The 27,527-nt window shown below is 38.4% G+C and overlaps 1 protein-coding gene across 1 annotated transcript; it reads left to right on the top strand.

Annotated features, from left to right (window-relative positions):
- Window positions 1-3,536: 3,536 nt before the first annotated feature.
- Window positions 3,537-27,527, top strand: LOC122907305 (ATP-dependent RNA helicase DDX18-like). The gene is made up of 7 exons (XM_044250208.1): window positions 3,537-3,636; window positions 6,433-6,619; window positions 7,214-7,260; window positions 9,024-9,149; window positions 10,452-10,631; window positions 26,285-26,304; window positions 26,514-27,527. The coding sequence occupies exons 1-7, from the start codon at window positions 3,537-3,539 to the stop codon at window positions 27,525-27,527; spliced, it is 1,674 nt and encodes a 557-aa protein (XP_044106143.1).

Below are 27,527 nucleotides of genomic sequence, written 5' to 3'. Positions count from 1 at the left end.
TGAAAACATAACTTAGGAACTTAAATTGATAAGAGACTATAAAACACTGGATATCTATACAAGAACAGGATGTAAGAAATAGAGAAAACCCAAGAGGTTTTGCAACTAAAAAGATGAGAACTACCCCTTTTAAAAACATGTGGCCAGATGGGGAGATAATTTTGAGTCAAGTGTCAGTAGAACAAAATTAAAAATGATCAGCAATAACAAAGGAAAAATCAGGAAATTGGAGGGCGGGTACATGAGGTCCACCATCTAGCTAATGGTTCTTATGAAAGAAAAGAATGAAAGAAAGAAAGAAAGAAAGAAAGAAAGAAAGAAAGAAAGAAAGAAAGAAAGAAGGAAAGAAAGAAAGAAAGAAAGAAAGAAAGAAAGAAAGAAAGAGGCAATTTCAGGGAAATAAATTACCAAAGATACATTACCAAAAATGTTTGCTAGGACAGAACTTGAAATTTTATATTAAAAGTGACCATCATGGGACAAGCACAAAATGAGGCAAAAGGTACAATAAAAAGTCAATGTGGGGGGTGCCTGGGTGGCTCAGTGGGTTAAAGCCTCTGCCTTTGGCTCAGGTCATGGTCTCAGGGTTCTGGGATCGAGCCCCGCATTGGGCTCTCTGCTCAGTGGGGAACCTGTTTCCTCCTCTCTCTCTGCCTGCCTCTCTGACTACTTGTAATCTCTGTCTATCAAATAAATAAATAAAATCTAAAAAAAAAAAAAGTCAATGTGGTTGACAAATGCTTTCAAAAGGAAATTCAGATAAAGGATTCATTGATACCTGATCATGTTTTTATTTTTTTTTCAAAATGGTAAACCTTCTATTTATAGTAAATTACCTATTTCCTTACATAATTATGTTTAATTATTATTTATATTTTCATTTTGTTTTAAATCATTTTCCTGACTTAGTCAACATGCCACTTTTCTTTAAAACTTAAGTGGCCGCTATTTGTTTTGTTTTGTTTTGCTTCTGGTTTTGCCACCCATGTGTTGAGTACAACTGTTCAGGGTCTAGCCATATTTACTTAGGTCCAGTTTTTCATCAGCCAAGTGGTAAAAGTTATTTTCATATTTGGGGAAAATCTTGGAATATACAACAGTTGATGCAAAACATCCCTTCCCACGCATTTATTTATGTATTTTTTTCTTCCCTAAAGTATAGTACATGCCTAATTGCCTTCTCCCATGTATTAATTTAATGAAATGCCTCTTCATAAGAATTGCTTGCTAATGATAGGATTTGAGTTTTGGCAAGCAATACGTAGGGTATTTATTTTTAAATAGGGACGATATGTGTATTTATAGGCAAATGGTCCCATTTCCCTTGGAGAGTCATAGATATTTTTTGAAGCTTATTTTCTTACAAGTATAAACTTCTTCCTGGGTATAGAGCCATTAAAAGTGAATCTAATTTCAACTCATATTTAACATACCAAATATTTGTACTTACAGTAACCTATTTTTTGCCAAAGATTGGTAGTCAGTGTGGTCAGAATTCTATAAGCTGTGAATGAGGTGGAGGGGGAGAAAAAAAAGTCTATGTATGTATTTATTTACATACATAACTTTTGATATGTTTATATGAAAAGTTTAATAATTTAAAAAGCCAGCATAGTCAGTTTATACTTTTTTAAAATAGTATAAAGACCAGTGACAGTGACAAAGTGTCTGTTTCTGCCTTGCCTCAAAAGAAAGCACAATTAATCTTGCAGAAGACATTTATTAACCCAGATGATGATTTCACAATGTGGATTCCACCTGATGTAGTTTTCAGTTAATATGTGTTTAATTCTAACCTTGGAGACACTACCTCATAAGAGGTAGACCAACAGCGTAAAAATGACAAAAGACTCTCTGAATATTTTTACTGGGGATGACCGCCATGGGCAGGGCAAAGCCATAATGGTAAGGTCAGTGGTGAGACACTGACTTGGCCAACCTTCACCAACTTAACCAAGCATGAAAGTGGGTCTCCAGCCAAGTCTGTCGTGGTGGGCAAAGGAAATTTGGAGAAGGCTTCACTCTACAGTTGGCTTTGACTAAGCAACAGTTGGTTAGCGCATTGTGTTTATGAGAATAACACCATGGGCATAATCCCAGACCCATCCAGTTAACATCATTTATTTCCATGACCACCAACTGCACAATTAGCCCTGCCAACAATATTAGAAATGCTCACATTTGGTTACCAGGACAATTGGGCAAGAAGCAGCTCAGTACAACTGTACTACTGGATAAAGAGCCTTAGAAGACATGGTCAACATGAACATATTTGCATTTATCTACTTATTTCCATTTTTCCACATGAACTACATTTAATCATTTTAACTAGAATGTAGATGAGAATGGACATATAAATGGACAAGGCAACATTAGAGGTCAATAAACTGATTTTACCACAGGAACTCAGGGGGAGGGTTCCTGGAATTTAGCAGATGAAATCCCCACATTCTTCCTGCCTAGCTTTTCTAGTTAATGTACAGCTGAGCTAGGGTGTGGGGGGAGATCTAAATTATCTAGTTAGAGTTAACATTTCCACAATCATGATTTTCAGAAGTGAAACAGTATGAGTTATGAGAGTATATACTCCAAATATTTCTTTTACTCTATTTCCCTGATATTTAAACTATAAAAGAAAGGCAACTGGAGAAGGTTGATATTAGGTTCATTTCCTTTTTTTTAAAATTTAAATTCAATTAGCCAACATACAGTACATCATTAGTTTCAGATGTAGTATTCAATGGTTTATCAGTTGCATATACAACCAGGGCTCACCACATCATGTGCTCTCCTTAATGCCCATCACCCAGTTACCACATCTCCCCACTCACCTCTCCTCTGGCAGCCTTCGGTTTGTTTCCTATAGTTAAGACTCTCTCATGGCTTTTCTCCATCTTTGATGACTTCCCATTCAGCTTTCCCTCCCTTCCCCTATGATCCTCTGTGCTGTTTCCTATATTCCACACCTGAGTGAAACCATATAATTGTCTTTCTCTGACTGACTTATTTCACTCAGCATAATACCCTCTATGTCTATCCATGTTGATGCAAATGGTAAATATTCATCCTTTCTGATGGCTGAGTAATATTCCATTGTGTACATGGACCACATCTTCTTCTTCTTTTTTTTTTTTCTAAGATTTTTTTTTAGTTATTTGACAGAGAAAGATCACAAGTAGGCAGAGAGGCAGGCAGAGAGAGAGAGGAGGAAGCAGGCTCCCTGTTGAGCAGAGAGCCTGATGTGGAACTCGATCCCAGGTCCCTGAGATCATAACCTGAGCTGAAGGCAGAAGCTTTAACCCACTGAGCCACCCAGGCGCCCTGGACCACATCTTCTTTATCCATTCATCTGTTGATGGACATTTTGGCTCCTTCCACAGTCTCACTATCGTGGCCATTGCTGCTGTGAACATGAAGGCTCCTTTGCAATCAAACTATAAAAGAGCAACTTGCAAGCTGTGAAATTATTGTGGGAGCCATGTGGAGGTGCATGTGAGTTGGGGACAAGAGCTGGTAGAGGTGCTGGTAGAGGTGGTATGGAGGGAGTTGTTGCCATGGTGATTAGAGATGGCAGTGGAAATGAGGGTGTTGGTGCTAGAATAGGTGGTGGAGGTGACAATGGAGATGAGGATGAGAGTATTTGGAGACTTACATAAAGATGAGGTGGAGGTGGTGAGTGCCGTGGTAGCATGGACGTCAACGGTCTCCTTCGTTCCAGTTCCGTGACAATAGAGTCAGCAGTACCCCTGCCAACTTTTATTCACCTGGTATTCCAGGCTTGTGACCATCAACCCTCTCAATCCTTCTCTCTCCTCCTTCTCTGACTCCCTGAAAGACTGGTCTACCTCATTCATTTTGAGACAAGAATATACTTCTTCGTCTTAGTCATGATCTATCTCTCATATTTTTGTCAGACTGTGCAGATTCTAACTTCCTAGAAATTCGTGTCACCTATGAAATATTTAAATGCTGCTTTCAATATTATTTTTAAAGATTTTTATTTATTTATTTGACAGAGAGAGATCACAAGCAGGCATAGAGGCAGGCAGAGAGAGAGAGAGAGAGAGGAGAAAGCAGGCTCCCTGCCGAGCAGAGAGCCTGATGCGGGACTCGATCCCAGGACCCTGAGACCATGACCTGAGCCGAAGGCAGTGGCCCAACCCACTGAGCCACCCAGGTGCCCTGCTTTCAATATTTAAATATTGTTTTCACTAGAGAGGAGGTGGGAGGAACTATTGTCTTAATAGCATCCTAAATATGATACTAAAGGCCCTGTATGTCATTGAAAATTCTGTTATTCCAACAACCAGTGGTGATCATAAGATCTGTAGATGCTCTGGGAGAAGGAGCCTGAGCAATAAATAAGACTAGGTTCACAGCACACAAACAGATAAAACGATAACTGGGAAAAACAAAAACAAAAACCTAAAAGCCTTCCCAGTTCCCCTGTGTCTCGTCATGACTTCTCCATGGCTAGACTGCTAGGTTACGGCTTTGCATCCTTATGTCTTCTCAGTAGGGCCCACGCCCTTCAGACAAAGCCATCCAGAAACATAGCAGTAGCTCCACAAGGTGGGTTTATTGGAGGAAGGGAGAAGACAGAGCATGGGGAAACATGGGGGTGTTTCAGGAAAAATGTGTTGGAAAGAACTTATTACAGGATTTAGTTGGGTAACTCAGAGAAGGGCTGAAGAAGCAAAACTTTCTAGAAGGCAGGACAACTCCATGTGATTTTTTTTTCAATAAATCTACCTATAAAGAGGGGAGACAAGAACAAAAATAAAGCTCTGGTTGGTGAGGGATTGCTCTATCATTTTAGCCAAGAAAGGGTGGTGTTTGGTATTTTGTGGGTGGCACTAGGAATTTTTAAAAATCTGCACTGAGGCAAAAATATGAGGTGTAATGTGGCCTTGTTTTATGTCTTTCGTCAGGGCCTCAGGATGCCCTGGGCTAACTCTGGTATTCTGTGAGATCGCGAGTTTCGATAGAATGGTGTGGCCTAGGTATGCGTGCCAGGCCAGCTTCTGAGGGTCAAGAAGGTTCCTCCTTTTCTTTCTTTCTCTATGATGCACTGGGATTCAGTAGTGGTCTTTATTTCTGCACACAAGAAAAATTTATTTATTTATTTATTTATTTATTTATTTATTTTTGAAGGTCAGGCAAAGCTTTATTCCATGCCAAGCATCAAGAATCAAACCAAACGCTTGGGGCTGCACCTCTTACAGAAAGGGCGACCTCTCTCTGCTTCACAGACTAGCTTTTTTTTTATTATTTATTTTATTTTCAGCATAACAGTATTCATTGTTTTTGTACCATACCCAGTGCTCCATGCAATCCGTGCCCTCTCTAATACCCACCACCTGGTACCCCAACCTCCCACCCCCCCCACCACTTCAAACCCCTCAGATTGTTTTTCAGAGTCCATAGTCTCTCATGGTTCACCTCCCCTTCCAATTTCCCCAACTCCCTTCTCCTCTCTTACTCCCCATGTCCTCCATGCTATTCGTTATGCTCCACAAATAAGTGAAACCAAATGATAATTGACTCTCTCTGCTTGACTTATTTCACTCAGCATAATCTCTTCCAGTCCTGTCCATGTTATCATGACCCATCTTCATCTCAAAGTACCATTTCTGACTCTAATGAGAATACTGATGGTAATTGAAGGCAATAATACTAAAAATACCAACAAAAGAAAGGACAGGGTTTGAGATCAAAGCAGAGGAGGGGGTAGGGAGAGCACCTCAGTGAGTGCTGACCAAGCCCCATGAGTGGTCTTATCGTCTCTCAGAAGCAGGCACGAGACCATTTGAAGTACCCAGTGATGGTGTTACCTGTATTCTCAGCTCAGAACCCCAGGCGCCAAAGATGGAGTAATTTGAGGGGGATAGCACACTATAATAAGCAAGTGTCTTCAGTTGGAGTCCCCTAAAGCAAAGGGTTCCCATAAAAGTATTTTTTTAAGTGAGGTATGATTAACATATAACACTATGCTAGTTTCATGGTCTTTTTTGGGGAATATTGTTTTTGTTTGCTTTTGTTGTGTACTTAAGGAGTTTTCCCCAGGAAACACCAGTAGGGAACTAAGGAAGTGAGATGGGGAAATAAAATACCTAAGAGTCAGGTATTCGGTTAAATCCCACAGAGACCCACCAATAAATAAGTAAGTAAGTAAGGGGGAGAGGGAGTAAATAAATAAACAAAATTCAAGATCATTAAAAAAAAAAAAGTTGTCAGGAGGACAAGAGGGTCCACAAAATCCTAAGTAAAGAGGCTCTCCTTGTCCACAGAGTAAGTGCGTTTCTGTGTCCAGTGGTTCTCAGATGTCAGCAGCAGCAGAAGCACCATGACGTCTTGTTCAACTGTAGTTTCTCATTCAGCAGGTGTGCGGTGAGACTCAAGACTTTTTATCATCTCTAACATGTTCCCAAGAAAGCTGCTGCACCAAGGGCACCGCATGTTATAAAAGGTTGACGGAGCCTGAGGACCGACCTTTGGCCAAGAGACGCAGATGCTGGCTCCCAGGAGAGCAACAACGGTTGTTGGCACAGATGGAAACCGAGTGGCAAGCCCGGGGTGTGCACGGAACTCTCCAGCGTCTGCTCTCGTCTGGGCCCAGGTCTGTCTGCATCCAGACCTGGTATTGTCAGCACTTGTGATGTACCCCTTGTCGGCTGTGGGTGACAGAAAGCCACAGGATAAACCCATAGGATGCCCTATGAGTTAATAGTCATGTCGATGTTAATTGGAGATAGGCAGACTGAATGGACAGGGCATCAGAACGCAGAGCTCATTTACATGAGTACTTGGAGGTATGTGTTAAGTAAAATTTAAAAATTATCTCTTTGACTGGTACTTTGTGTTTTGCTTTGTGTTAAAACCCTAGGACTATACCTGCATATTTTCACTCTAACCAATCAGTTTTAGCTGCAAAATGTCAAAAGTAGTACAGGCCACTATATTATTCTCTATGCCATAGGTCTCATGCATTAGTTTTAATTTCATTTCACATAATCTTCTTTATTCAGTCAAGGTGATTAATTTTTAAATAGATAACCAAACTTAATTTCCCATTTATGACTTTATAAGACATATCCAATCACTAAATTTGCAATTCAGAGATGAGTCCATGAATAATTTGTCCTACGTTATGGGTTTAAGGAATAGGTCACTGTACCCTAGGGCCATAAAAATCTCCATTTGTTCCGTCCAGGTTTAAGCCAACAAGAGGGTTCCTTGTCACCCTGGGCAGAAGCACAGGTAAGCAGGAATGTTCTGGAAAGAGTTTAAGACGAAAGTGGATGCCAGTGCAAAGTTTATCTATGTTACCCATTTTTCCTATGGGCAGTAAGAATAATTCTTGTTCTATGCTTGACTCAGACAGTACAAGGGCTTTCCATATGTTTACACACAAATCTTCACTGCACCCAGTGAGGCAAATACATGAGGGTTTGGCAGAAGTGAAGCCTGTTCCATGCATTTTTCATGAGAGAAATTTCAATAAAGTGAAATAACTCGGTGTCCCAAACACTATGCCAGCAAATGACAAGGAAGGCTGTTTACGTTTGGATGGTGCAACCAGAACAGCTTGGGTTTCCTACATTCCAAGGCTTCCAGCCAGCCCTTTCAGTTAATCCATTAAGAAAAAAAAAAAAAGTTCAATTAAAAAAAAAAAAAAAAAGACCTGTTTCAGGAACTACCTGGAAAACACATAGGATTAGAAAATCGTATTTAAATGGGATTCCTTGAGAAACAAGTACCATCGTCCATAAAATTTCAGTTTATACGTGCAGAGTTAGTTGGGGCTTGGAGCCAAATTATGTCAATTATTTATTATGTCTGGAACACCAGAACCATCCATAGAGTGGAAGCAAATTTTCTTTGTTCTTGAATTTTCTGAACAACGTCTGTTCTTGCGTGCTTACTGAACATTCGTGTATCATCCCGTAAACCTCCAAATGTACTGAGTGGGCATGGTAAACACTTAAATATAATTGGAAATAGAAGAGATAAGAGGAGCGTACAGTATCTTCCAATGGCAGCTACTAATCTTCTGAAAAAAGTGGTGGTTCTCAAAACATGGCCCCAATCAGCCGTATCCACACCCCCGCGAGAGCCTGTTCGAATGAAATGCTAGAGGTCCTGCCCCAGACCCATACATCTGCAACTCTGGGTTTGGAGCCCAGTGTCGTGTGCCTCTAACGAGGTCTCCAACTGATTGTAGGACATGCCAGAGTTGGAGAACCAGAGACTTGGCAGCTAATAAGAAGTGGCTGACGGACAATAGAACGGACAATGGTGTATAGCACAGTATGACACCACAGCAGAGATCAGTTTATTTTTGTTTTGTTTTGTTTGTGCAGTGTACGAATAAATAGAAAAGAAAGGAGGGAGAGAGAGCGAGGTGGAAAGAGAGAGCGAGAGAAAAGGTAAAATGTTAACAGTGCATTACAGGGGATTTATTTTTGCTACGTGCTTTTTAACATTTTCCAAGATTCATCACTGATTAGGTATTGCCTGTGATTACAACTGTTACTGAAGAGGATAACTACGTTATGGAAGAAAAAAAATAATTTTCCTTATATTATTGTGGTGCATTTAAAAACTGTGCCCAGCTCCATTGTAACAATGTACAAAGCGAAAAGCATCCCCCATGCAACACATGGACAAGAGTGGCTCTGCACTCTTCACTTTTTTCTTTTTTCTTTCTTTTTTCTCTCTTCTCTCTTTCTTTTTTCCTACTCTCAAAGTAGAAAAACTGTCAGCACAGAGCTTATAACGACAAATTCACCTGCTCTCGTGGTAGGCACTTTCAGCTGCTGGAACACAGCTGACTGAAACACGGGGAAGCCTTGCCTGAAATGTACCTCTGGTGCGGGACCTTTCATGTTCACCTTCCAGTCTTCTTTGCATTGGTTGCAAACGTGGGCATTCATGGCTTCTTTGTTATACCATTTGATCATTGAAACTGTCTTTTTTTTTTTTTTTTTTAAATGACTGAAATGGTGAATGCTTACTTTTAGGGAACTTTGTGAAGCCACTCTTGGAGAGTGAAATAGAAAGAAGCCATAGAGTACTTTCAGAATGTCTGACCTGGTTTTACCCTGGAATTGCCAAGCAATGCAGGAGCAAATGCTGTCCTGCAAAGGGTAAGAGCTTCCTCTTGCTGCTGTAACAAGTAAGGACCGTAAACTTAATGACTTACAACAATACAAATTTTTTCTCTGACATTTCTCGAGATCAAAAGTCCTCAAATCAGGAAGCTGGTAAGGCTGCATTCCTTTTGGAGGTTCCAGGGGAAAATCCGTTTCCTTGTCTTTTCTAGCTTTGGAGGCTACCTACAGTCTTTGGTTTATGGCCTCTTTCAGACATTCTGACCTCTGTCTCCATCATTGTTACTCCTTCTTTGACTTCTTGCCTCCCTTCCAAGGATTCCTGTGATAACATGGCACCCACCCAGATAATCCAGGAGAGCCTCCCCACCCCATCCTTAATCACATGTGTGAAATCCCTTTCACCATGGAAGATAACATATTAACAGGCTCTGGGGGCAGGAGGAGGTATCACTCTGCCTATCATACAAAGGAAGAAGGTTTTCAATATTGACCTATATTATTCTTTATCCAAATAGCTCTGTTTGCAAGAGATAGAGAGACAGAATTCAAGAGTCATGTAAATATTTATTCCTGACAATGACAGAGTCCATGCAATGTGCTGATGACGTAAACCTAGTTTATGTGGCAAGATTAAGTTGAATTTCCAATTCACTGTGTTTAAAGCAAACAAAACAAAACAAAAACTTCTATTTTAGCTATTAGAAAAGTTATTCATTGTGATTGAACATAATATTAAAATACAGATAAAAGGAAGACAAAACAAAGAAATTGGCAGTTCCTTGGATTTATATATGTATTCTTTCCTATTTTAACAAAATTGGACTACAATGCACAGACCTGTTTTACAACTCCTATTTTATTTCTCCCTCATGAAATCTTTTTTGATAGCATTATTCCTTTACGAAGTTCTGCAAAAACATAAATTATTGCTCAATTTCTCTAATGTTTTTAGAGATGTAGGTTGCCTTTAATCTTTTAATTACATGAACAATTTTATGTTGGGCATTCTAGCAGGTCAATGTCTGTGCTCTTGTCCATGGTTATTTCCACATGGCCAGATATTTTTAAATACTTACCTCCATAATTGATGATGCCAGGGCCGTAAAATCACACAAAGGCAATAATATAAATAAAACATTTGGGGCCATTCCACTTGTTTTTGAAAGACTTTTCTCCATTCCTTCTTTGGAGAAAGAAAGCTCGGAGTCAAGTGTGTTAGGTATAGAACAGAACATCTAGACTTTATTTAAAGAGATGGCAAGTAAGCATATTTGGGATCTAGGTAATTAAACAACCTTCATTTAAAATGTATGGCATGTAATTCTATCTCTGCAGAGACGGACTTACCTTGTCATGGGCAGCGACAGCTCTCGGTGGTGAATGTAATAGGGCAAGGAAATGTGGACAAATCCAGAGCAGTAACTGGAGAACTAGCAAAAAGAGTGGGCTGGCTGAAGGCCAAATGCAACTTTGTTAAAAGAAAATATCTGCAGGATGATTTTTTTCAAAATGGAAGTAGATGCTCATCAGTGTCATCCAATCATGAGATGCTCCTACTGCTCTGCTGATTTTACATACGTGGAAGAAAGAACATGTTTTTTTTTAACACGGGAGTTTGTTATCAAATTCTGAGACCTTAGAGACCTCATGGATGACATTGAGAAGTTTTGGTATACAACCAGTAACGGCTTATTTTATTGAGCAATCACTGCATTCTAGATACGATGTTCAATGCTTGTACATAATATTACAAGGACTCCTCACAACATTTTAAATAAGAAGATATCCCCATTCTGCAAGCATGAAACTGAGGCTGGAAAATTCAGTCAAGATTTAAGACTTGACAATGATCATAGAGTTAATTAGAGATAGAGATCATACGGTTGGCTCAGGTCTGAAACGCACCAAAAATCTAACATCTCAACATGCTCATTTGGCTTCAGGAAAATAAAAGGGAAAAGTGCCTAGAAAGGAGGATTTCAAAATTAAGTCAATGTTGAAGTAATTTTTTAAAAATGTTTAAGTAATGACAACATACTCATGATATAAAATTAAAGGAAACAAGCCAATGTTTACATTTTTACATAATGTGAAATTAATTTTTTTTTAAGATTTTATTTATTTATTTGACAGAGAGAGATCACAAGCAGGCAGAGAGAGAGAGGAGGAAGCAGGCTCCCCGCTGAGCAGAGAGCCCAATGCGGGACTCGATCCCAGGACCCTGAGATCATGACCTGAGCCGAAGGCAGCGGCTTAACCCACTGAGCCACCCAGGCTACATATATATATATATGTACACATACATGCAGACACACATGTAAATTTATCTTTTGCAGAATTTCATCTCGATTTAAAAATTAATTTCACATTATGTGTGAAATTAATTTTTAAATCGAGATGAAATTCTGCAAAAGATAAATTCACATGTGTGTCTGCATGTATGTGTACATATATTGTGAAATTAATTTTTAAATCGAGATGAAATTCTGCAAAAGATAAATTCACATGTGTGTCTGCATGTATGTGTACATATATATATATGTAGTCTTAAGTTTATTATAAAATAAAGTCTTAAATTACTTGTTTAACTCATCATCCTATTTCTATTTTCTATAATGAAGATAATATGTTTTATAAATTGTTTTTATGACAGAATGTATAAACATTTATTAAAAAAAAAAAGAAGAGAAAGAAAACTGAAAGGACAGGCCCACTCAAAGCTTTCTTGGATCTTCCATAAAACAAGATACACAAAAGAGAGTGATTTTTTTTTCTTAATATTGCAGGTACAGTGTTACACAAAAATGCATTCTGTGCTATATTTGATTTGTGAGACCAATATATTTGCAATCTGTTCTATGGAAAAATTGTGACAAGTTAGTCCAGGATACACGTTTTTCTCCTGAAAACCATAATAAATATGCACATGCAAAAATGTAACATATCCCACCATATCGCAGAAATCAGCAAAACTTTCGAATTCTGCTACCAGTGATTTAAATTACCAAATATTTCACAATAGTAAACAGATATCAAGACCTGATTCTTCCCACGTTCATCATTATAAATACTGCAATTGCCAATGCCTGAAAACATGGTAGTTTGAACCAAACCATAACAGTGGGATCTAGAAAATGTCTGGGGGGACTAGAAATAGCACGATAACTTGAAGTCCTGGGCTTTCTTTGAGACGGAGACTGCCTCTGAACATTATATTGGTCTCAGCTTGGGGACTGAAAATCACCTGTAATGAATTCGATTCAGTTTCTTTAATCTTTGAACTCATAGAGTTAATGCAGGTGAGGTTGTTTTCAATGAGCCATTTAATATAATGAAGGAGGGTTTTTGTAATCCCTAATTAATTCTTGCCCCTCAGCCCACCAATTGATTAATAACCCAAGGGAGCCGACAGTCAGCTACCTCCCCTTCCACATAATTGCTACTCTAGTAGGAATGTCACATTCAAAATCACCATCATTAAAATAATAACAAATCTGAGTCTATGATGGTGGCATTCATGAGTCAAACAAGTTTCAATTCTTATTGATTAATGGGTGAAAGGACCATCATAAGGGCTGCAAATCTACTTGGAATAAATGCAGGAGTGGAGAAGGGAGCTGTGGCTTTTAGTGAGACTCCTTCAACTATCCAAACAAGTGTTTCTTTTTTTAGTGAGCAGAATATAATACAGGACTGTGCAAGATGACTGCCTACTATATTTAACTTAGACAAATGCATAACAAATCACTATTCTGTAGCGCGAAGGAACACCTCATAGACTCCTGTTTCTTTCTTTCTTTCCTTTTTTTTTTTTTTTTTTCTTTCCTTGGGGCCTGGATATAAGACCACAGCCATCTAAATAATCCTCCAGAAATAAACCAATGAAATTGTGAGTCTGACAACAGACAGAGCATTATACCTGCAGCTGGTAAATGTTTCCATAGTCCAACCACCTTTCCAGTAAAAATTTTATCCCGGGGGAAAGTCAGCAACTAAGATTTTAACTACTTTTCTGCAATAGAAAAGTTTGGAGCAATGGAGACTTCATAAATTTCGTTATTTATGGCCTTTATTTTTCTTAGAGAATTACCCACCCATCAAGTATATTGTGAAAATACTACTACTGTATTACTCTATTCCCATATAAATAATTTAAAAAAATTTTAAGTGATTAAACTATGAGACTACCTCATAAGAAGGTGCATAATTCCAAAACCATTTTATTGTTTTCTGTATTATTTGGTATGTTTATAATTGTTGAATGAACATTTCAATTACATGAATATCGAGAGACTAAGAATGTTCGTAAATGTCTTGGCCAATTACTTGGACTGTGACCCTCCACTGACTGGCCCGCTCTGTTTTTGTGGGTTTCCTTGAAGTTAGAATGCTTGATTCTTGCATTCTACCTGTTCTTTCCATAGAAACAGTATTTGTTTTTGCACAACCTTTGAACTCATGAACATATTTCTAGTAGATACTGGGCTAATACAGGGGTATGACCTAGTGAATTTAGTCTCTGCTACCAGGCGATCTGCCATGGTGTTGGAAAGAAAGGACATTTCCAATAAAGAGTGACCAGAACTCTGGTGAGAAGGTAGTACCAATCATTAAAGGAAAATTTGCATTACTTATTTAAACTTGCAATATGTGAACCCTTTTACCTAACATACTGGTTCCAGGAATCCATCCGTATATATTTTTGTGTGGTAAGGATAATGTGTATATTGATGCTTGCCACAATATTAGCAACATTATTGGAAATAACAAAGAAGGGCAATATATGAAAGAATTAACAAAATGAAAACATTTGTAATTTTTTTCTTGCCCTGAATTCTTCCAAGAAACACAGCCTTGGAGATGGCTTGCCTCTAGGTTTGTTTGGGAAATCGATCTGAATGAATGGAAGTGGAAACACAGGAATGATGTGATGGAAAATGAGAGGGGACATACGGCATGTTATCGATCCTGCATTTCCAGATGGCAATAATTTCCCACTGCGTATCAATCTTATTTGCGGACCTTTGGAAGAACTGTGTAGAGTTTACCTTGCTGTTATTTCCTGAGGGTTAGAACCGGATATTTGTTGCCTCCAGACCTCATGAGTCTCTCTGTGGGGTCCCAGCTTCCTCCCACCTTCACATTTTTCTCATTGTAAGAATTTCTGAGCAATAGACACAGATATCCCAAATGGAGGTAGGGAAATCAAAGACCAGAAAGGGAAGGTCATGCTGTGTGACTGAGCCAAAGAGATGCCAGATTCAGCCTGTGAACCACAAGGGCACATGAAACACTGTATCAGTTGCATCGCAGTAATTGTATATGGCCATTCTCCTTAAGGCGGGCACATTATATGATGAGCACTTGGTGTTCTACAAAACTGATGAATTATTGAATGCTACACATGAAACTAATGATGTACTCTATGTTGACTAATTGGGTTTAAATTAAAAAAATGTATTGGTCTTTCAATTTTGTCTTTGACCCTTCAGTTCCTCAGATGTGTATTATTTTATTTCCAAATATTTGGGATTTCCCAGATATCTTTCCATTGTTGATGTTTAGTTTAATTGTGCTGCGGACAGAAAACAAGCTTTGCATGACTTTAACACCTTGTTTAGTGGCCAAAAATATGGCCTGTTCACGTGCCCTTGAATGTGTATTCTGTGTTGTATTGGGTGGAAAGGTCTCAGACGTCAGCGAGGTCAGGTTGGTTGATGGTGCTAGTCAGGACCTGTGTGTCTTAATAGGTCATCTGACTAATTTGTCATAAAATCCTGAAAGAGGACACTAAAAAGTTTCCAACGTAATTGTGGACACACCTCTTTCTCCTGTTCTATCGTTTTGTTTTTTGTGGTTTTTTTTGCATTATGTATTTTGAAAACCTGTTTTGAGAAATATACATGTTCAAATTATGTCGTTGATGAATAAACATCCTTACCAATTTGTCATGTTCCCTTATTATTTCTGGTAATGTTTCTTTTATGAAATCTGATGTATCTGATATGAGTAGCCATTCCAGCTTTGTTTTGATTATGGTGGGATTTCTTTTACTTTAGACCATCCGCAATTTATACTTACAGTGGCTTTCTCATGGGTGATATAGAGTTGGGTCTTACTTTTTTTCCACTTAGATAATCTCTGCCTTTTAATCCATACTCTTTGAATAATTCTCAGTTGTTATCTCTTCACATCCTGCCTTCTCTCTCTTCTGGATCTTTCCTTGAGCGTGTGTTAGGCCATCTGATCGTGTCCCACAGTTCTTGAATGACCTACATAGCTTTTCCTTTTCTACATTTTGCATTTCTGTCTGTTTAGTATCTATTTACCCATCTTCAGGTTCACTAATTCTTTCCCTGGAGGTGTCAGGTTGGTTATAAAGGAAAGCACAGCTATGACAATCCTGTAAATAAAACATGTCCTCAATGCTTTAGGGCAAAAGAAGGTTTAGGTATCTTCCCTCTTCACTTCTGTTAAGATCCCGGAAATATGGAATCATTAACCCAATCCTCGGAAACATCAGGAAGTGTCGCTGCAAATAGGAATTACTTTACAATCAAAGATACTTTGTTGAATGGTCAAGGGTATTTGCCAATAAATATTGTAAGTTTTGGTATTAAGATTTACTTTGTTTTTGTTATGTGAACACAGCCTCTGTTTGACATGTCTTAAAAAGAGTGGCCCACATCCTTATAAATGTTGATATGGCCTAAATGAGAGGCAGCTGAAGACTTTCTGGCTGTTTCTGTGATGTTGAGCCATTAATATGGATACAGGAAAAGGTAAGTATTCAAAATGCTGCCCCAGAGGCTTATTTTTTTTTTCACATGCCTTGATTGTATTATAACTTTGTTTCTACCTGTACCTTCACCCATTTCATAGTTCCATATCTGTTGATGTTATTCTTTTTTGACATTCTTTCCTTTAATGAATTAAATATCACCAGTCTGATGGCTATTGTTTTGGGGTAAACTAAAAAGATGTCTGTTATGAACACATTTGATTTATTACAGCTCACAAAACAATTATGATAAAAGATGGCCTTCCTTACCGTAATCCTCACCTTTCAGCAGCTTCAAAGGCCTTTTGGGAAAAAAAAAAAAACAAAAAACTAGGAGTAAATAAATAATGAAGTAATTTTCCTTTGGGTTTTGAAAAAAGATAAACTTTCATTAAGTTCACATTTCACACTTTCTCATGTTTCTTCTTATACCTGTTTACATGTTTGTGAGAAGGCAGTCTAGGGCTTTGGGGTAGAATACTTACCTATGGAAAATTTTTCTCTGTGCAAATCCATATGGCCTAGTTAATATAATTATTGAGCTAAATCTGTGTACTCTAGGAAATTCAAGGCTTTCCTAGGAATTCCATTTGCAAGTGTGCTTCTAAGTCCTAGGAACATAAAAGATAGAATTTAGAAGTGTCACCAAGCCTGTTAAATAACCCAGTTGGGACACAACAATACCTTGAAATGTATGTGTTCTGAGCCAGGTAGATGTAGGTATGGACTCTGAGCTACGTTGGCAACAACTCATGAGATCTAAGAATTCCATTCTAGGTAGAAAGATGTGAAAGAGCTTTCTCGAGTTATTTCAGAAAAGATAATGAAAATTATTCTGATGGAATTATTTTTATGATATTAATATACCATCCTGATGCACTGGGAGTTAGTGTAAGGGCACTCAAATTGTTTTTTATAAACATGAGAGGAGAAAGGCTATACACAAAAATAAAATCTTCAGGATACAGTGACGTGGCTTTGCAACCCCTGAGGGTGCCCCAGGTAGGGCACCATTTGTATTCGAAGCTTTGCAACATGATATTCTTCCTTTATTCCAGCTTTTGAGTAGCAAATAACTCCGAATGTTAGTGGCTGAAAACAATAATCATTTATTTGTACATGTGCTGGGAGAGAGAGGATGCCAGCATCTCTCTCTTTTTTATAAGGACATCAGTCCTCATGAACCAACCTTCATAACCCAATGAGCCTAAATCTAATTACCTCTCAAATGCCCCATTTCTACATGCCATCACATGGGAGTTAGCTCTTCAGTGTGAATTTTGGGGTGACACAAGTTGGTCTGTCTATAAGAGATATTGATCTGTTATTTTCTTATAATTATCTTTTTTGGCTTGAGTATCAAGACAGCTGCCGGGCTCATAAAATGTGGTAAAGTCTCATAAAGTGTGAGGTATGGTCTCCCTTTTATTTATTTTCATCTATAATATATGTTCTTTCTTTCTTTCTTTTTTAAAGATTTTATTTGTTTATTTGAGAGTGAGAGAGAGAGCACAAGCAGGGGAGAGGGGCAGAAGGAGAGGGAAAGGCTGACTCCCCGCTGAGCAGGGACCCAGATGCAGGACTTGATCCCATGACCTTGGATCAGACCTGAGTGGAAGGCAAACACTTGACCAACTGAGCCACCTAGGTGCCCTATATTATTTCTTTCTTAAGGGTTTTGCTGAATTTACTAATTAACCTATCTATGACTTTCTCTCCCTCTCCATATATATATATATATATATATATATATATATATATATATTTGAATGTTTTAAACTACAAATTCCACTTGTCCTTTTCTGAAATTTGACCTTAGTTTTGAGCAATTCTAATTCAACAGACCGAGTTTTATGTTTCTGAGTTTCAACTGGGACCAGTTTCCGAAGTCCTCTTTCTTCCCACCGCCCCCCCCAACCCAACACCATCTCTCACCCTAAATAGACCCTATGAAAATTGGTATTTGCAAACTATATATAAGACTCAATGGAATTCACTGATCAGGACCATCTAAACTCTAACCCAAACAATGCACATACACAGTGGGGAGGGAGTGACTGTTGTATTGGGATGACAGGACTTTCTCTCCATCACTTCCATCAGAAATCGGCATCAAGGACCCTTCCTGGGACTTCGCCCCAACTTGATAAGCAGAAGACACTTATGTCATCATTGTTTGCTGGATCCCTGAGAGATTTACTCAAAGGAGGCTCAGAGAAAGAGAGAATGGGAAATTTTTAGGAAACTAATTAGCTTTAAGAACCTCAGCTTTCCTCTTCGATTGACCTTGCCACACACGATCAGACTGGCAGAATATCTGTATAAACTTTATTTGTTGGGACAGATTCGGGACACATAGCATGTTTTCTGCTGGAATATGTGTGAGTATAGATATAAATGGATGCACTTTTCCCTAACAATTTGTGTTCCGAGGCTTCAAAATGCCTGAATAAAATGTAGTCTTTCTTTCTAAAGAAATTGATTTATTGGGCACGTGGGTGGCTCAGTGGGTTAAAGCCTCTGCCTTCAGCTCAGGTCATGATCCCAGGGTCCTGGGATCGAGCCCTGCATAGGGCTCCTTACTCAGCAAGGAGCCTGCTTCCCACTCTCTCTCTCTGCCTGCCTCTCTGCCTACTTGTGATCTCCGTCTGTCAAATAAATAAATAAAATCTTTAAAAAAAAAAAAGAAATTGATTTATATGGATGCCGTTTTACGACACACTACAGTATTCATAAAGTGAAATATGTTCTAAATCCTGCAGCTCTAAACTGTGTGATCCCTCCTGCCATTATTCTAGTCTACAGAAATTAGACTGGTAATTAAGTATTTGACTGCACAGTCATGAGGCACATACTTTCATACTTGACCCTGTATACATTTGTGTTGGTTTTGTCTTTTGAAGATATATTTAAGGCGGACAGTTAGATTCTTCTAGACCATGTGAACACACACAGATAACAAATATATTCTTTAACTGAATAGTTTCTATTTCTTTTGTCTTTATTATTCCCAATAACTAGCTTAGCAGTTTTTCTGCTTTTCCTTCCCTGAATAGATGTGGTCTTTTCATCTTATAAGATATGGTCATTCTGGCAACATTCTGTGATGATGTAGAGAATGAAGAGGCATTGAAGTGTAGCTCTTAAGTTATTTGAACACATAAAGACAACAATTTAATCATTTTGAAGTAGATTTTGGAGTATTCTTAATTGAAAGGCTTTCCTCATAATTGGAAACTTCATGGTCAGTGGGGAGTGAAAATATGAAATAAAGAAGGAAAAAAAAAACAGCGAAACTATCTAGTTAAACATCAGATTGGTCCTATTTCACACACTTTAATCGAAGACTTCTTATAGTTGTATTTAATAAATATGTTATTTTTTATCTGTTTTAAATGGTATTTGGATGGGCTTTTTTATTTCGAGAAAGTGACACATTAAAATCTTGAGTAAAATTTAAGCAGAAATAAACAGACATAATTTTATCTTTCCCAGCAGTATTCTAAAAACTCTTAACTCCCGGAGAGTGTGAATACCTATAGTACACACGAAAAATTATGGATAATCCAAAGGTAATATCATAATGTAGCAGACACTTACAAGGCTTAGTCCTCAAATCCCCTTTTCTCTCTCCTCTTCCTTAGTAATTTGAATTTGGTTTCCAGGGTGGCTGGGTGGCTCAGTCGGTGAAGCGTCTGCCTTCAGCTCATATCATGATCTCAAGGTCCTGGGATCAAGCCCCATATCAGGCTCCCTGCTCAGCAGGGAGTCTACTTCTCCTTCTGCCCCTCCCCCTCACTCATGCTCTCTCTCTTTCTCTTTCTCTCTCTCAAAATAAATTTTTAAAAAACCTTGAATTGTGTTTCCACAACAACAACTAAAGTCATAATTACACCATTTATAATAGATACAGGCTAGATTTCAATCCCTGCCTTCTGACTCTAAAGCTTTTTCAACACTCACGTAAGATACTTTTATGAACTGATAGTAATTTAAAGCCCCATATTTTACACATTGTCTCTGGCTTTTTATACATAGCGAAACAGTGTATTGTCCCAATAATTATTCAAATGTAAGTAGATATCTCAGTACCATATTTACACGGAGAAATATAAATTATATAAACCCACATGCCCTTAAAATATGCTTTCACTTTAAAATTACATTTGGGGGTTGCTTTGTGAAAATAAAATAACCGTTGATTTATGGGTCTTAATAAGGGTCTGATCCTTTCTTATAATAGAAGTGTTATTTATGTTGTTCCAGTTAAGACAGGAAAGTTTCTCCATGGGGGAGGAAGCCATTGATTTCCCTTTGGGGTTCCTAAAAGTGATTTTCTATTTCACAAGCTAGAAAGGAGACCCCTGTGTACTCTGCTTTATGCAGCCAAAGCTTATCTTTTCTTCAAAACCCACTCAATCCCTTTATGATCTGTGCCCATGAATCTTTCCCTGACCTCTTCAACTCGTGATCTCATGCTGCTCTGAGCTAACAACACCAACTCTCCTTTCTACAAGTTTATCAGGGAACACATGATAGAAGCAGATAGCGATTCTCCCAGAACAGGGAAACTGAGACACAGGCAGTGAAAGAATCAAGAAAATCTTAAAGGGTAAGCATTGCTTGCTTTCAGATTTAGAGTGGCTTTTTTAAAAGGGGACAAAAACTGATTCAAGCAAAAGATGCTGTCTCATGGATAAGTCTAGACTCTTGGAGGACAGTGATCCAACATGGAATTCATGCTGTCATTTGTGCTTCTCGAGAATAGAAAAACAGATTTTAGGGCTATCAACTTGGAGTAAACAGGTAGGTATAGGATGACATTAGCAGACAAAGAGGAATTCCAGTGTATGATATCCGAACTTTTCCACTGAGTTCCTCTTTGTTATTACTGTTGTTTTTAATTAGTTTAAAAATATTTTTTTAATTTATTCGAGTGTACATACTATAAATGTTGAGAATTCATTAACTTTTGATTAACTCAGCAACCTCAAAGCTCAAGGTGACATATACCACTAATTGCATTTCTTCGGGGTTTAGACAGAATACCACCCATCTCCCTGCTCATGGGTTGGCTGTGGGTCCACAGAACCTGACCTGGAGCAGCTGGTCTTGGCTTCATGGTTTGAGTTGGGTTCAAGTTGACCCCACTGGTTTCTTTCCTGTTCTATTCCTGGTGGACGTTGGGCATGCTTGGGAAAACCAAATCATAGTCGTGTGTTCTAAGTGTCCGTGTGTGTTTGAGGTTGGCTGCAGTTCCATCACCAAAAGCAAGTCAGACCGTCATAGGTCCAAGCCCCATAGCAGAAGCTGAGGTAAGTGTCTCTGTGGGAGGCTTTGTGGTCATAGCTGTAGTTACTCTAGAGGAGTGAAGAACTGCCAACAAGAATCAAATCCATCACATAACGTTAACAACAGTACCAAATGCATATAAGAAATATCAGTACTTTCCCATCACTCTCCTTCCAAGCACCTAATTCTGCTATCCAAGAGATAAATATTTTCTATTGTTTTTGGTGTTCACCTTTATCCATTCACCCCATCTATCTATCTATTGATCTACCATCCATCCAATACATTCAGTAAATAATTTTATGTTTCTGTGTAATGTAATTTGCTATTAGTAGATAGTTATCAATTTGAAACATTCTCCAATTCCTGTAACAGTTAAATAAGAGCTTGGCCTTGTTGAACACTCATCCATGTTTTCCCTTCTCCCATGATAGCAATATAATTCATCATAATTTGGGGGGTTAATCCATTACCAGTGTTTATAGGATGCTATTGATGTAATTCACTGCTTACATAATACTTTTTTTATTTCCTATAGTCCCTTTGTACCTATTTCTATTTTTCAATGTTCCAAAAGACATTGACAAGTGTTTTGACCCCGTCACTAATTTTTCCTGGTGTCCAAGCAAAGATCCCAGCACTCTACTAATTGCACCCCCTGTCCCCAACAAAGCACCTCAGAGTCATCTTCCCTTCCTCTCCCCCGGACCACCACAGCTTTGTATCCTTCTCTCTAGACTGATGCTCTCTACTCCTCATGCAAACCCATTACCCTTTCTTTACTTCTCCACTTGAAATACTACTAGTAATCAATATTCTATTTGTATTCAAAGTTTCTGTTGAAAAATCAAATTTTAGATTCTTAGCCGGTGGTCTGGTTTATTTCTCATGCAAGTTTTTAGTGTATCCATTTTATTCTTTTATATTTGAATCTCACAACAATAGATCTATTGCTGATTACCGTTTTAATTCGTGCCTTTTTCAAAGTGAAGACTAATTTTCAAGTCTGGGAAATTGACTTTTTATTATTATTGTTACTATTCATTTATTTCATCCCCTCCCTGAATCTTCCAGAGTTCCTTGTTTTTATTATCTCTTCTCTCCTACTTTTCGTCTTTTTTCTATGTTTGCTCTCTGGACGAAATGCTCTGTTATTACTCTGGCCGAAGTCACCATTGCCTTTTGCCTAAATTAATATAATGCTTTCTCAACAAAATTTCCCGCCTTTACCCTTGTTTCATTGTTGTCCCAGGCTCAACATAGCAACCTTTTAAAATTTGTCAGAATATTCTCCACCCCAGACTTCGCAGTGCTTTTTATTCTGAATTTCAGAGGTAGGAGTTAACATCTTTACAACAACCTCCAGAGCCCTTCTTGCTCTAGAATGTCATTAACCCTCTGTCTGGCTTTCTTACTTTTCTCTCTTGCTCTCATTCCATCCTAGACATACCAACTGCTTTGCTAGTTCTCTGACCAAGAGTTTGTCTTAATAGAAAGAAAAAATGAGCACCCCCCCCCAAAAAAAAAGTGAACCACAGATGAAAGCCACATGTGTGGCTTTAAATATTTTAGTACCCAATTAAAAAAATAATAATGAAAAGTAAGTGACATTAATTTTAATAATATATTTAACAGAGCCTAATGTGTTTAGAATTTATCATTTTAATATGGGGTCAAACTTTTTTTTTTTTTAAAGATTTTATTTATTTATTTGACAGAGAGAGATTACAAGTAGGCAGAGAGGCAGGCAGAGAGAGAGAGGAGGAAGCAGGCTCCCTGCTGAGCAGAGAGCCCGATGCGGGACTCGATCCCAGGACCCTGAGATCATGACCTGAGCCGAAGGCAGCGGCTTAACCCACTAAGCCACCCAGGCGCCCCGGGGTCAAACATTTTTAAATTATTAATGAGAAAATGTCACATTTGGTCCCCAAAGACGGATGCATATTTTACATTTATAGCACCATTCCATCAGATCAGCACTTGATCTATAACTGTCCTTCAGAGATGTCCCAAATGGAGGCAAGAGGTCAGGCTCTGCATGAGGCCAGTCCTTATATATGGACAACCCCTGAAGGAAGTCTAAAGGAGCTCCTTCCACGGAGGGCAATGCCCGAGAGAGTGAGACCTAGCTGTGAGTTTTCAGCAGACAACAGCACTGAACCATTAAAGTTCTTGAGTCTGGAGGGAGGGTCTGAGCCATGCCCGAGAGGATGTAAAATAAAAAGTAAGACGTAAAAAAAATAAAAATAAAGGCAGGCCTTTTAAAAACACACATTTATTTGCAAGTGTCTCTCTCTTTTTTTTTTTTTTTTTAAGATATTTATTTATTTGACAGACAGAGATCACAAGTAGGCAGAGAGGCAGGCAGAGAGAGAGGGGGAAGCAGGCACCCCGCTGAGCAGAAAGCCCAATGTGGGGCTCGATCCCAGGACCCTGAGATCATGACCTGAGCCGAAGGCAGAGACTTTAACCCACTGAGCCACCCAGGCGCTCCACAAGTGTCTCTTTTTAAAAAAATCTCAGACATATTATTAATTGAAAAACAAGGTTTGCTCATTACTATTAGGGGTCAAGAGTTTTGGTAGGTCAGTAATTTGAGCACAAGTATCTAAATAATTCCAGGTTTAAAACGTAGATCAAAACATCCAAAGAAAGAAATATACATAAAGTTATATTACTCTATATGGGACAACCCTGATTTATGGTGAAAGATAAATTCTATCCATATGCTAAAAATCTCCTCCAATATTTTTTATGAAGTTATGATAAGATTAAAGGAACATCTTAGCTCTTCTCTCTGCTAAAGCCGTTCAGGAGAAATTAAATTGAAGAAGTATTGGTAAAAATTCTGCTAATGTACCAAAGTCAGGAAGAATGAGTCTAAGACTTACAGCCAAGATATGACTTGGGATTGATACTGAATGCTGCAAATGGGTTTCCTTTTGTATCCTGGACCAGAAGCATTTGCAACAATCTGTGAAAGAGATACACCAGGCAGAAAGTCCAGTGGACAGTGAGGTTTTTTCTTGATCAGGCAGAAGTTGTCAGTGATATTTCAGGCAGTGGCCCCAGAAAGGGTATCAGGCATAGACATATTGTGCCCAGGGACTGAAGGCAGGCAACAGAACAGACTTTATTGATAGCTGTCCCCAGCAAGGCAGCTTCCCCAAGCACACAGAGATAAAATGGTACTGCTGGAAATGCTAACTTGTCCACACTTTGTATTGCTGAAGTGGTAATGAAAATGCATATCTTTTCTATCTGTTCCTATTAGCTTTGGCTGCCCAGCAGAAGATCCAAGTAAGTGTGGCTTAAAGGAGGTGTGCTAAGGAAGAATCACCGAAAGTCAAGAAGGAGAGATAGAATTAGACTCGACTTGATTTTGAGAAGACACTGGGGAATAAGGAGCACAAATAATAATCAAAATAGAATAATATCCTTGAGTAATGGAACTGGGTCTGCAGAATGCATAGATGAACTCAACACCAGGGAAAATCAATTGAAATAGACCAGTATATGCCAACCACCTTAAAAAAGTAAAGAACTTGAAAGTGGCAAGTAAACAATGAAAATAAAACAAAATTTGTTACCAGCAAAGGAAGAAGAAATCAGACTGCCTTCAGATGCCTCATCAGCATTAAACACAAGAATGCAATGGAAGATTTGAAGGAAATGAATTATTATTAATGATTTTCATTTCCAAACAGATATTTTAATCATGAAGTAGGAGTCAAACATGAAGAGAAAGAGTACTCATGTCCTTTCTCTAAAAGTGTTCATTGAGGTGTTCTTCAGCTAACTGGATCCAAAAAAAAAAAAAAACCAAAAAACAAAACAAAACCAAAAGCTTCAAAGTGAGCGTTTCTAAAATAACATCAGTAGAAAACACAGAAAACATGTAAACTAGTTATGAGAAATCAAGTACAAAAAATCTGAAAAACAATCTGAGGGGTTTGAAGTGGCAGGGGGTGGGAGGTTGGGGTACCAGGTGGTGGGTATTATAGAGGGCACGGCTTGCATGGAGCACTGGGTGTGGTGAAAAAAATAATGAATAATGTTTTTCTGAAAATAAATAAATTGGAAAAAAAAGTATGATTATTTTTAAAAAAGCAACTAGTTGGCAAGCCCAGGTGACTCAGTCAATTCGGTGTTTGACACTTGATCTCAGCTCAGGTCTTGATCCGAGGGTCACGTCCTGTGTTGGGCTCCTCTCTGGTCATTGAGCCAATTAAAAAAAAAGTGTAACTAATTATCATAAGAACGGATATGTGATGTTAAATGGTGATCATAAGCAGGTTCTAAGAACCCAGATCATATCCCCAAAAGTGAGGTACTGAGATTTATAGAAGTAAATAAAATATGCTAATTTGTAAAATATGCTAAATATGCTAGTATTAAATAGGGTGGGACCAACAAATACAATTTTATCACTGACATTGGTAAAGAGAAAATATTAAGTTCAAGTGTGTGTGTGTGTGTGTGTGTGTGTGTGTTTCCCAAAAAATAAAACGTGAGCATTTTTAACATTAAGGAAAACATTACTTGTTCAAAAATTTGAGATAAATACCTATACTGAAAAAGTGAAAAAGACAAAACCACAAGAGTGAAATTAATAAAACGTGATATCTAACTAACAAAATTATTGGTGATGACAATAAATATAAATGAGTTAAAACTCCTTTATTAAAAGATAAAAACTCTTATAAATCAAAAATGCAATCCAGAAACTTGCAAGATATGAGATAGTATGGAAATTTGGATTTGTAAAAGTCTCCTCTAACAAAAATAATAAAATAAGATTTATGAAGTAATGGTAACAAAGAAGATATCATGAATGGTGAAACAAACTAAAGGCCTTTAGCCAAACATAAATAATAAAAATCAGTTTTTGCTATTTTTTATATTCTACATAAAGGTGTAGAACAAATTGGACCAAATCAAAAGATGTCCCACTTAAGCAGGAGCAGAAAAGAGCCAAGTGAGATATTTTTAAAAATTGTACTGCTAGGGGTGCCTGGGTGGCTCAGTGGGTTAAGCCTCTCTGCCTTCAGCTCAAGTCATGATCTCAGGGTCCTGGGATTGAGCCCCGCATCAGATGTTGGGTTTGAAGAGGAATTAAAACAAATTATTATTTTTTTTTAAAGATTTTATTCATTTATTTGACAGAGAGAGATTACAAGTAGGCAGAGAGGCAGGCAGAGAGAGAGAGGAGGAAGCAGGCTCCCTGCTGAGCAGAGAGCCCGACGTGGGACTCGATCCCAGGACCCCGAGATCATGACCCGAGCCGAAGGCAGCGGCCCAACCCACTGAGCCACCCAGGCGCCCTAAAACAAATTATTAAACTTCTGCCAACATGCAGGCAAACCATGCTCTTTTCTGCCACACAAACTAGAAAAGTTGAGGACTTGGCAAGGATTTCTTTGAAAAAGGAGCCATTGTATGTTGGTGTTGATGACAATAAAGCTAATGCAGCAGTGGATGGTCTTGAGCAGGGCTATGTTTTTTGTCCCTCGGAAAAGAGATTCCTCCTACTCTTTACATTCCTTAAGAAGAACGAGAAGAAGAAACTGATGGTCTTCTTTTCATCCTGTAAGTCTGTGAAATACCACTATGAGTTGCTGAACTACATCGATTTGCCTGTCTTGGCCATTCATGGAAGGCAGAAGCAAAATAAGCGTACAACCACATTCTTCCAGTTCTGCAACACAGATTCAGGGATATTATTATGTACTGATGTGGCAGTGAGAGGGCTGGATATTCCTGAAGTTGACAGAATTGTTCAGTATGACCCTCCAGGTGACTCCAAGGAATATATTCATCGTGTGGGAAGAATAGCCAGAGGCCTAAACGGGAGAGGGCATGCCTTGCTCATTTTATGCCCTGAGGAATTGGGTTTCCTTCATTACCTGAAGCAATCCAAGGTTCCATTAAGTGAATTTCAGTTTTCCTGGCCCAAAATTTCTGACATTCAGTCTCAGCTTGAAAAATTGGTTGAAAAGAACTATTTCCTTCATAAGTCAGCCCAGGAAGCATATAAGTCCTACATTCGAGCGTATGATTCCCACTCTCTGAAACAGATCTTCAATGTTAATAACTTAAATTTGCCTCAGGTTGCTCTTTCGTTTGGTTTCAAAGTGCCTCCTTTTGTTGATCTGAGCGTGAACAGCAATGACGGCAAGCTTAAAAAGAGAGAAGGCGGCGGTGGCTTCGGCTCCCAGAAAGCCAAAAAAGTCAAGAAGTCCAAAATCTTCAAACACATTAGCAAGAAGTCCTCGGACAGCCGGCACTTCTCCCACCAAAGACACATCTTCCTTTTGTCTCGAATAGCTTTGTCCTGA

The sequence above is a fragment of the Neovison vison genome, chromosome 5 (assembly GCF_020171115.1).
Source record: "Neovison vison isolate M4711 chromosome 5, ASM_NN_V1, whole genome shotgun sequence".
NCBI classification, from domain to species: domain Eukaryota; kingdom Metazoa; phylum Chordata; class Mammalia; order Carnivora; family Mustelidae; genus Neogale; species Neogale vison.
Note: the sequence above shows the minus strand (reverse complement) of the source record. Positions and strands in the feature narration are given on the sequence as shown.

Coding starts and splice junctions, on each gene's coding strand:
- LOC122907305 (XM_044250208.1), top strand. CDS start 3,537: ATGGAGGGAGTTGTTGCCATGGTGATTAGAGATGGCAGTGGAAATGAG. Junction 6,620..7,213: donor CTGCTCTCGTCTGGGCCCAG/GTCTGTCTGCAT, acceptor TGTTCCGTCCAG/GTTTAAGCCAACAAGAGGGT. Junction 26,305..26,513: donor ATGTTGGGTTTGAAGAGGAA/TTAAAACAAATT, acceptor CACCCAGGCGCC/CTAAAACAAATTATTAAACT.